General features: G+C 38.3%; 1 protein-coding gene across 1 annotated transcript; it reads right to left on the bottom strand.

Moving 5' to 3' along the window:
* Window positions 1–245: 245 nt before the first annotated feature.
* Window positions 246–12,038, bottom strand: unc45a (unc-45 myosin chaperone A). Its single transcript, XM_065297660.2, has 19 exons — window positions 11,870–12,038; window positions 11,530–11,731; window positions 11,217–11,392; window positions 8,597–8,686; window positions 8,345–8,512; window positions 8,073–8,241; window positions 7,596–7,766; window positions 6,424–6,595; window positions 5,403–5,703; window positions 5,228–5,322; window positions 4,139–4,280; window positions 3,919–4,059; window positions 3,674–3,801; window positions 3,237–3,303; window positions 3,035–3,148; window positions 2,823–2,938; window positions 2,620–2,737; window positions 2,284–2,439; window positions 246–852 (listed from the first exon to the last, which is right to left on the bottom strand). Exons 2-19 carry the CDS (start codon window positions 11,729–11,731, stop codon window positions 592–594), a joined length of 2,787 nt encoding a protein of 928 aa, XP_065153732.2. The 5' UTR covers window positions 11,870–12,038; the 3' UTR covers window positions 246–591.
* Between the last annotated feature and the right edge of the window lie 89 nt (window positions 12,039–12,127).

Below are 12,127 nucleotides of genomic sequence, written 5' to 3'. Positions count from 1 at the left end.
ACTTCACAAAATATTTTTTAACCATGCTTTGTTGTTTTAAAAGACAAAACTAAGCCTATGAATTATATTATAAAATATTTTAAAAAGAGGGCAAAATTATAACGTTTAAGAATAATAAAGAAATACAAATTCCCATTTGTAAAGCTTCTTTTAAAAGATTCAACAACTCAATTATATTGTAATAGCCATAATTAAAATGTATTATTTTTGGAAGTAAACAAATAATAATAATAAAAAGAAGACCACATTTCAAACAAAATTAGTGTTTATATAAAACCAAAATATCTCATTTTACAATCAGTAATGAAACACGTAAACATAAATGGTGAAGTGGTATCAAATCAATGCATAAATATCAATACTGTGTTGCCCTAAAACACAAAGAGCTCTACATTTATGAAGAATAATTCATATTTTGGAATGCAAAAATATTTAAAAATCATTTTTTGAGTGCAAGTAATGGAAAGCAGGTGACTGAAACAATATTTGGTCTCTTTAAACTGTACGAAATGTGTGCCTTTAAGACTACCTCTTGGTATATTGTGCCACCAAGTCCTATCCGAGTTGTAAATATTCAGAGTTGCTGTTATTTCATCCCTCGTTGCTGCATATGAGGCCGTACTCAATAGCCAGATCCAGGCAGCGCTGGGCGGCTTTGCAGACAGGGGCCTGTGTGGGGTCTTCTGATTTAGCCAGGACAGAGAGGATCTCCAGCGCTTCACTCTCCATCAGTTTCTCCGCGAGACTTTTGTCGGCCTGCATCATGTTCATTATGATTACCACCCCACGATGCCTCAGATCCACACTTTCACTCAGCAACAAAGCTTGAAAAATCTCTAACCAGTGGCTGGTCTGCAGAGGATGAGAGAGATGTTGAATGAAGATGTCTTTGGTGGAGAGTGTGCCATAATTCAGAGCTTTTTTGTCTTATGTACGCTTCAATTGCCCCATCGATAAATATCAACTACTTCTTTTATCAACAGCAAATGAGGATTTGCTAATTTGAGCTCTTTAAACGGCATTGTTTATTATTCATATTTTATTAAAAAGGCTATTATTGCATAGGGGTGCGCGGGGCAAAAACTAACGTGGGGTTAGTTGTAACACAGGCTGTTTACATTGTTGCACAAGGTTGAGCGTTTTGGTTTTCCGGTATTTTTTCACGCTGCCAAAAGAGTATCCCCTGCAAATTATTGGAAATGTGTAATGTTTTTCCAGAGAGTTCTTGATGAACGAGTGTTTTGGTGGCATGTAATAAATTTTTTCATCATATGTTTTTTTTTTTGGTTTCTGGGTTGAGTGTGTAAGATACCAAATTCAATGCTATGTCATATTAATCAGTGTCTTGTTGACTAAAACATAGCATTGTTTTGAAATATGTCTGCAGCTCTTAGCAACTTTTTTGGTGAGATTGAAAATATTTTGACCCAGCAGGGTTAACTGTAACGCTGTGTTACAACTAACCCCTCAGCACTTACGATATTAAAACCGCTAACGTTATTGTAATTATTGCCGTTGTTTTAAATAGGCTACACACAAATGATTGCTGGCTGCCAACAAAATAAATGTGCCTGTCTTATCAAAAATCGAGTGACAAATTTATTTTGGTTCATATCTTTAATATTGATTGAATACGCTCACCTCAAAGATTGAAATCATAATGAAATGAATGTCTAAAATCAGACTTTGATGCTCATTATCTCAGAATTAGATTTTGAAACTGTAGTATGGTTATTACAGACTGCGTCACATATAAAAAAATGTTTTGTCATAATTGTGCTGCTTTTTCTCACATATTTAAACATTTGTATTCATTTATAATTGAACTATTGTTAGAAAAGGGCTGGATGAAGGAATACAGAGTGGATACCTGTCTATTACAGGCAGATATATAAACAATATCCACTTCAAGTATATACACAAAACAGTATTGAAATATTTGTCTGCAAACTTAATTTTTAGCAAGTGTTACAACTAACCCCCTACCTGTTACAATTAACCCCACCTATGGGGTAAGGTGTAACGTTTGCACTTCTGTCACGAATGGTAAGTACTAGAAACAAACTTCAAATGGTAATTTGTAGCAGAGATGTGTGTGTTGCTTGTGTAAAAATATAATTAATCAAACTCAAATATTTTTTGAATGATTGAGCCAAAACCAAAAAGCATTAGGTTGTGCCCCACTCTCCCCTACTATTATAATGTACAGTATACTGATGTGTTTATCTATTACATGCAAGTAGATTAATTATAACTATTTTACTCTTATGACTAGTCACTTACCGTTTCAGGAATACGTGAGCAGAGCTCGGGGATGTCTCCGGTCAGCACGGCCAGCGTGCCTGATGCAGCCTTCCTCAGGCGCTCATCATCTTCACCACTATAAAGGACCAGCAACTTGAGACGGTCACTGTCTTTAACCTGGTAAAGTTTCTGAACCTAATAGATAAAAATAAGCATCCAATAGAAGTGCACAGTGAAAAACACATTATATGATATATCTCCATTCTCATAGAGGACACTTAATTTTTTTTTTCAAAATGAACATATTTGGATGAGCTACCACACTAAATTACCAATAAATGTCAATGCTGAAGTGTGATGCATGCTATAACATACCTCAGTGCTCAAGGCCAGATTACACATACATTCAGTGGCTGCGGCACGAACCATATCGTGCTCTTCAAACATATACCCCTCTATTTTGGGCACTGCTTTCTCCTTAATTATCTTCTGCCTGTGGAAGATGGAGCACAAATGACATAACTAAAATGGTAGAAGACTAGGAGTTAATGTTTTAAGTGAACAGGACTGCAGCTAACCTGAGTCTCTCACTGATGCCAGCCAGGTTGGTGAGGGCCATCAAAGCCTCGAAGTTCTGCAGCATCGTACAGTCAAGCGCCAGCAGACTGACCAGTGGTCTAACTACCTCGTAGACCTACAGACACACAGAAAAATTAACACATTGAACAAACGGTAACATGGATATTTTCATACTTGTCCACTGTGATATAGCTTTGATATAAAACCATACCCTCTCGCCAGGGAAGGCGATCTCAGGATTGGATGTGATGGTGAGCTTGGCAAGAGCTTGTGCTGCTTTGATCTTGCCCTTATCTGTGCTCTCAGAAACTAGCGGCAACAAAGCCTGTGTTTGACAGATGAATAATAAATTAATTTAAAAATAAATGTTTTAAAAGAATAATGTAAAACAGATTAATTGTGGTTTTGGTTACCTTTCCACCGCCCTGTGCTACAACTAAACCCCTGTCATCATGTCTCTCCACCAGAGCCAAAATAACCCTGTTAGAAAGAAAATGCATCTGAAAAAAATACTTTTTCAAGGGAGCTCCCCTGACAGAGTAACTGAATCTAGGTCTTAATCTGAATTTGGGAAAGCAGCCATGCCAGCACATGGCTAAAATGTTAGCAAACGAATGACATTTTAGTTTGAAACTTCCTAACCATGTAAGGACCTTAGATATGTGAAATCCAATCTTAAGTAATCTAATTCTGATTAAACTTTCATTTCATACATTGATTTCAATCTTTATCATGACCTTACTCACTCAATATTAAAAAATATCAAAGTTATATTTTCACAGGCTGGGTCACATGTGGTGTGCTTTGTTGTAAATATTAGGCTTAGGTGATTGGGGTAAAGGTGAAATACCTGGCGATACATTCCCTGCAGGCTTCAGTGAGGGCTGGACTCTCGTGCTTCACCATACACACCAAAGCTGACACAACCCCAGCCTCCAGGAGCTTCACCACCCTCTTCTCTACAAAAGACTGGGCATCCTACATACAGACACATCAAATAATGTCATAAACACTTTAAAGGAATAGATCACCCAGAAGAAACCCATATGAGTTTAGAAAGACACTCCAAACACTTTACTTCGACTGTATTTCTACCTTTGGGTGCTCCTCGGGTACGTGCTGTTTCGCGTATTTAGCTAGTTCGACCATCTGAGGGTCCGGCTTCTCCACATCATAGCTGTTGGTGCAGTTGACCAACGTGGATCCGACAGCAAACAACACCGTTTTGTCCTCAGACTGCAAAGATGAGGAGAAGATTATTGAAAGTGTGGCATGTGTGTTTGGACAAAAACATTAAAAGATGTGTGAATGATACCTTAGCAAGCTCAAACATGGCTTGAAGAGCTTTCTTATCCTCCACCAAGTCTTCTTTCACATCTGCGTCCAGCGTAAGATAGGCAAGACCCTCGATGGCCCAGCGGCGTGAACTTGGGGGCAACGCTTCATTGCAAAGCCACCTGGGAAATAAACAAACGATATACTGAAGTGACCCAGCTGCATTTGCATTTAAAGATGCATCTATGCATCTGACGAAGTCATATTTAGATATGCATACACATGCAGAAACAACTTTTAATGAATATGCACAAAGAAATATATTACTTACACTGCAAAAATGATTTAATTCTTAGTATTTTTGGCTTGTTTTCAGTAAAAATATCTAAAAATACTTAAAGGAACAGTATGTAAGAAATTTATATCAATTAATCATAAAATGGCCCTGATATGTCACTAGACATTAAGAAATCATTTTCATTTCAAATACTTATATCACTCACAACAGCGGTCTGGCCAGGATATTGTCTTTTAAAAAGTGGAGTTGCAGCCCTCAACTGATGTTTATGTTGTCATTTTGTGTATTGGCCACCAGTTGTGTGATTGCAGTACCAGTTTTAGCCACAAGTTTTGTGATTGCAATACCAGTTTTGGCCACAATCCTACATACTGTTCCTTTAAATTAGGATGCTTTTTCTTGATGAGCAAACGACCCAAAAAAATAAGTCTAGTTTTTAGACCAAAAATATCAAATTTAAGTGATTTGTGCATAAAACAAGCAAAAATTCAAGAACAATTTGCTTACCCCATTGGCAGATTTGTTTTGCTTGTTTGCTTGCTATTTTTGGTCTAAAAACTAGACTTATTTTCTTGGGTTGTTTTGCCCATCAAGAAAAAGCACCTTAATTTAAGCATTTTTAGATATTTTTACTGAAAACAAGACAAAAATACTAAGAATTTTTTCCTTGAAAATCATTTTTTGCAGTGTAATGCCAATCAATAATTTTATCACCAGGCTAAAATGTTTAGCATTCCTGGCCTTAGCAAACATTACTATTACAAGGTAAGATAAACAGTTCATATGTACTAAGTTCTGCCATGTGCATCTAACTAATAATACGAAACATACTTCCTGCACTGCTTGGCGAGTTTAAGCGTCGAACCCTCAGCGAACTGCTTCATACTAAAATCGGTGCCTCCAGCTGAGCCAAGTTTGCATAGCCCCTTAAAAAAACACATAAATATGTCAGTTTACACAATGATGAATGCAATAAAATCAAGTGACTCAAAAATGTCATACTAACCACCAGCGCTCGCACGCGTATCCGATCATTTTCACTTTTCTTATAAAGATCTTTCAGTAGAGCGACGCCATTAGCTGTGATGAACGACGCCCTCTTGGCTTTGCCGGCGGCGTGAATGAGCGCCTCTACGGCCACCTGCTGGTGGGTGATGTTGTCGGACGCACAGAGAGAAATTACGGCATCCATGATACCGCTGAGCTCCAGGGTGCGATTACCAACATCGCTGGGACCCTGCAGCAGGATTGAGACAGTTTGTATGGCATGTAGTTTCCTCTCCATACCTGAGCTGCCAAAGTGATGCCTGTAGACAAAATGTTGATGGATGGTGAGAAGAACCACAAAACATGAAGTTACATTTTCTATCATATCATGATCGATTAGATTCTGGATTCTGTATGGGAAATAAGTCTCAGGTGTGCCTAGAATGTGTCTGTAAAGTTTTAGCTCAAAATACCCCGCATGTAATTTATTATAGCATGTCTAATATGCCTCTATTTGGGTGTGTATACCTTTAAATGCAAATGAGCTACTGCTCCTCACTCCTTTAACAAAATAGACAGTAAGCGCTAAAAATAGATCTGATTTCTGTGAATACAGTCTGTGAGACCATTGTATCTTACTATTGAGATTTGGTTGACAACGTACAACTCACTGAGGGTGGAAACTATGGTAATACAGGACTGTCAGTCAGTGGCCGTGGGTGGGGCTTTATTGGTGTGACATCACACTGATAGAGAATGAAAACGGCATGTCGAATGTGACTGCTTTGGTTTAATAGAGATTAAAAAAAGTAGTTCACACTGCCAACACACATTCATACTCAGACACATGAACATGGTAAAAGTGGATTTTACATAATATGTTCCCTATGGAGAACCCAACAAGATTTTGGGTAGCAGCAATTAACAGCAGCCAAATTTGACCCCGTGGGTTCTCCAGGGTTAAAGGAACCTTCTATGAAAATCATTCCGTTCCAGTTTATAACCGGTTCTCAAAAGCAAATCTATGAGATTTCACTTACTGTACATAATCCTCACAAAGCTTGCTGAAGTTTTCTCTCTCCTTTTCACTCTTTAGGTCATCATAGAGTTTATTAAGAAGAACTGAGCAGCTCATGGGTGTGCTGTCTGTGAGTGCTGGCCCATCTCCCATCTCAGGAACCGTCCCTGCTACTTCCAAAATCTTCTTCAGGCCTTAAAAGAAAGAAAAACATAAATCACAAAGACAAAACTTTGTTGTGTCGCAGTTTAGGAAACCTTATTATGATATTGTATATAATGATCTGTAGCTATCATGTAGCACAACTTGTACAGCCTTACGTTAGCATTGCAATATGTCATGGGTTTGAATCCCAGGGAACACAAATACTGATAAAATGTATAGCTTGTAATGCACTGTAAGTCGATTTGAATAAAAGCAACTGCCAAATGCATAGAAATGTAAATGTAGCTTAAAGGTGCAGTGTGTAAATTTTAGCTGCATCTAGTGGTGAGGTTGCAAATTGCAACCTACGTCTCAGTCCACGGGTCACTCCTTGCTTTTGAAAAACACAGAGAAGCTACGGTAGCCGCCACAGGACAAACATGTCATCGTCTGAGACAACTTATTTAAAAAAATTCTCTGCTAAGGGCTTCTGTAGAAACATGGCGGCACAAAATGGTGGCTTCCATGTAAGGGGACCAGCAGTGTATGTGTATAAAAATGTCTCATTCTAAGGTAATAAAAACATTACAGTTCATTATGAAAGGTCTTTATACACCACTTATAATATAATTATGTATATTATATTGCATTTCTGTCCAGAGATCCTCCTAAAAGGTACACACTGCACCTTTAAAGGGATAGTTCACCCAAAAATGAAAATTCTGTCATCATTTACTCACTCTCATGCTGTTACAAACCTGCATACATTTTTTTGTTCTGATGAACACGAAGGAAGATATTTCGAGGAATGTTTGTAACCAAACCGATCATGAGCCCCATTCACTTTCATAGTTGGAAAAAAGAATACTCAAAATATATTCCTTTGCGTTTATCACAAATTCATACATGTCTAAAACAAAATATAAAAAAATTCTGTAAACTATCCCTTTAAATGCCTAAAGCATAAATTTGTTAATTGATGCACGCACACACACATTTAAATGTACTGAAGGCTAATGTGCTCAACGAGAACAGGTTTCTGGTCATTACCCTGATCGATGACCCATAGGGTGAGCGAGTTGTCTGGGTTTTTCAGAGATTTTCTCGGCACCTGTTTGACGAGCAGGTTGATGGCGCTGTCACGTCCCGGTCCAGACACGCCGGATGCGGGCAGCATGTCAATAAGATGACGCAACATTGAACGCAGCTCACGGGAGGGTTCTGCAATACGCATAGAAAAACATCTTTAAATCTTTGAGATTTTATGGTTTAGTTTATGACTGCAGAAAACAGTTAACAGTCACAGGAGATTGTCTGACAGTATAAAAATAACATCTAGGGGTGTCATGCATATTATTACAGCACCTTTCAAGTTAGACCTATTTTAAGTTTGTACGGTTGAAAATTCTCATTTCTCATTTACTCTTTATATAACTACCCTCGTGAATAAAATAAGTTATCTGAAATTCTCTCCTGGAAATTATTTTTTGTCTTGTCATTAAGTAGGTCGCTAAAACTTTCTTTCACCTGGCAGTATGGCCTCATCCTTCCCTCGAACCGCTTTCTTCATGCCTTCTGTCAGGGCCTCAAACATCACCTGGACCAGGTGGCACGCCGAAAGAGACACAGCAGAATCACCAGAACCCATGACACCACACAGGCTGTCCATGCCAAGCTCATTCACAATGGCCATGGTCTTCAGACAAAAACAAAGAAGATGAATCTCTGAAATGACTACTCTTGTTGACTTATTTTATGAGATTAAATAGCTCATTATTTGATGTCTGATGAGCATTTACCCTTGACTGGTGTCCGGTACACAGACCAACCAGAGTCCTGAGAGCAGAGAGAACCAGTTCCTCCTGCTGAGACTCTAGAAGTTTCTGGAGAAGTTTAACTCCATCGTTCCTGAAGATCTGCTCAGCACCTGCATCCTCCCGCGAGAGCACCACCAGATTTTGAGCGGCCTGAATGAAAGATGATAAAAATTAAGAAATTGCTAACTGTATAAAAACACTTACAGTCTTAGCACGGTTAGGTTTCTTGCAAACCTTTTGTTTATCTGAAGCCTGCGCCGAGTTATCCATTAGGAGATTGAACATTTGTTGGACTCGTGAGTCTGTGGTGGACATCTGTGCTGCCTACAACACATAAACAAATCAATCTGAATGTAAACAAACTGCAATTTATGCAGGGTGCTCTGGTGGGCTACGGTTAGGGTATTGCAAATGAGACCAAAACTAAATTTCTATATTTTCTTAACCCCTTCAGATCCTATGTCCACTGGAATGGACTGATCAACCAATCAAAATAAGGCACACATTAAACACCTGAAAAATGGGTTAAGGGGACATTTCACTTTCACAAGACATTGCTAAGATGTGAAATAAATCTATGGTATCCCAGGAAAGTAGGTAAACAGGGTACCCCCAGGATTGTCAAACCTAAATTCAAGGCTTTTTAAGACCTTTTTAATACCACTTCAAATGAAATTTAATACCTACATCGCACCCATTCGGGTAGAATAAATCATTTTAAATAATGTAATATACCTCAAATAATTAATATTTACAAGTGTTTGAACATTCATGACAACATGCCTCTGAAAGGCTGAGTCCAAGGCCCAAATGGCCTAACACTTATCTTTACCCAACAATCAAAACCAACAATCAAATAGATTTAAATGTACATTTATTGTAAATTTGAAAATCTCTCAATCAGGGATGGGCAACTGGAGGGCCAGGGGCCACATGCAGCCCTCCTCTTTATCTTGTGAAGCCCGCCACATTTTAATATGACCATTATGTCGGAGAAGGTAATTTATGTTAAAACAATAGCCTTGTTTGATCCATGAAATAAGCTGCAAACCAAACAATAACACCAATTTTAAGGTATAACATTTTTTGCCGTTTAATATAGTTAAGATAATAACAACATCTAATAACACTCATCAGTAATGCTCTGAACCAAAACAATACCGACAAACAAAATTAACCATATTATGGAAAATGAAACAAAAAACGCTCAAACACAACAACATATTAAAATGTTATGCTATTTTGACCATAAAAGACGAGATTTGTTCACTGCACCAAACAAAAAACTGGACACAAGCTCATATATTTATATATTTCTGTTAATATTTTCTGTTAATCTTTATACAGGACCATACTAAAGTTTTCTAATGCTAACTTAGTGTGACAATGTAAATATGTAGCCTATAGTATATATTGCAAGATGATATCTAATTAAACAGTAAACAAAATATATAATAGCTTTCAAATTTGCGTTATTGTTTGCAGCTTATTATTGCATGGATCACACAAGACTATTGTTTAACATATAAATGACCTTCTCCGACATAATGATCATATTAAAACGTGTCTTCTCTACCTAGATTTACTAGAGACAGATTGTGAAACAGAAGATTGTGTGTGTCACTGATTAAATCAAACAACCGATCACAGGTGCGAGGGCACCCGTCATTGTCCCGCCCCCACAGTCCCAAAGTCATCTTGATCGAGCAAGTGCGTGTGGTGCACCTGTGAGCGCATAGAGAAAGTCGAGCGAGCGCTCATCCCAGCCTTTTTACTTAACTTTTTACTTTGCTCGCGTGACTTTGAACAGAGGTGCGCTCTCGGGAGGACGTTTTTCAGCGCGCAATTAGTGTTCTGTGAACACGCGAGAATAGTGTTCTGCGCACTCGCTAAAATGCTTTTCCGAACATGGATAGTGTTCTGCGCTCGTATCTATCGCACGCGCGTGGTTTGTGCGCACGCGAGTTTTGTGTCTGAATTAACAGCATATAAATCTATTGATCATTTGAAAAATTAAGACCTCCGTGAAAAATTCAAGACTTTGAGGTGAAATTCAATACCTTTTAAGGCCTTAATATGGGAAAATGAAATTCAATACTTTTTCAAGACTTTTAAGACTCCGCGGGTACCCTGGTAAAGTCTTAGCTCAAAATACCATATAGATAATTTATTATAACATGTAAAAAATTCCACTTTGTGATTGTGTGAGCAAAAATGTGCAATTTTTGCGCGTGACATCTTAAATGCAAATGAGCTGGTGAAATGCAAACACTGATCGCCATAATAGTGGTTTGTTGAAATTAAAACTCAATTGTCAATTGTTTTCTCTCTCTGCACTAAATGGCAGTTTTGTGGTTGGATAGTGCAGATAAAGGGATGGTATTATTATATTAAGCTCCCCTTCTGACATCACAAGGGGAGCCAAATTTCAATGACCTACTTTTTCACATATTTGCAAAGAATGGTTTACCGAAACAAAGTTACTGGGTTGATCTTTATCATATTTACTAGGTTAATAGAAGCACTGGGAACCCAATTATAGCACTTAAACAATGAAAAAAGTCAGATTTTCATGATATGTCTCCTTTAAGAAAATGTGAGTGGGGATTGCTTGTGCCAAAGTCTTCTGCAAGATGTTGGTGTAGGTCGTTGCCATTAGACCCCAGGGAACACACATCTGATAAAATGTACTTTAAAACCTTGTATTGCACTGCATGTTACTTTAGATAAATGCATAATGTAAATGCAGCATCATGCAGTACTAAAAATGCTTTCTTTCTGCCCACAAATTCATAAAAACCTGAACTGTAAGTCTGAATGATACTAAGGTTTAATAACATCATTATTAACCCACCTTCTGCTGGATCTGTGCTCCTAACTGTCTAAGCAGATCTTGAAAAGCTTTATTTTTTGGCTCCAGCTGTGCACATTTCTGAGCATCCAGAAACGCCTGGTCCAACCGTGCGAGCTTCTGCAGAGCCTGTGCTCGACGGAACCGGGCCTTAATGTCACCCGGGTCAACATCCAAGGCTTGAGAGAAGAAAACACAACACAGACGGATGATTGACAACTATCCCAACATAACCAATCATGGGATTAGGAATGGATGTTTACAGTTTACATAAACAGTGAATACTCACGTGCATAAAAATGTAATAACTTCTTACCTTTGGTTGCATCTGCCTCTGCTTTGTTAAAGTCCTCTAGTTTGAGATAACATGCAGCACGGTTGCGGTACAAAACACCACTGTCAGACTGTCCATCACTGATCTTTAAAGCTTTTGTATAGCAGCTGAGAGCGTTTTGCACATCACCCGCCTTAAAATAACTGTTCCCTTCCTCTCTCAATTCAGAGGAGTCCTGGGACATCTAAACATCCATAACAATCAGTTAGTAGTACAAACAAACAGGTACTTTTTGAAGCAACACTACACATCACTCCACATAACCATGATAGTAACGTTAGAGTTGGATTGAGATCGATTTTTGTCGTGCTGATTATCTCACCTTTTGCGTCTTCGTTTTTACTTCAGGATAAAATGCAGCCAAAACTCTATTTGCGTATTTTAAATCTTTTAACGTTTGCGAGATATTTGTATCTGTACGAGATCTGTTCACTCCCTTCTGGACAGTTCTGCCTGGTTGCTTGCTTCCTGGTCTTGGTGAGCGAAGTCGACGCTGACGAATCCTATTGGTTGAACGTCGCACGGCGTTATTAATATTCATGAAGCGCGTCATAAGTGCGTCATAAATCACGCCTCTTTT

Source organism: Paramisgurnus dabryanus, chromosome 23, assembly GCF_030506205.2.
Source record: "Paramisgurnus dabryanus chromosome 23, PD_genome_1.1, whole genome shotgun sequence".
Lineage (NCBI taxonomy): Eukaryota > Metazoa > Chordata > Actinopteri > Cypriniformes > Cobitidae > Paramisgurnus > Paramisgurnus dabryanus.
The sequence above is the reverse complement of the archived record's forward strand: the minus strand, read 5'-3'. Positions and strand labels throughout refer to the sequence as shown.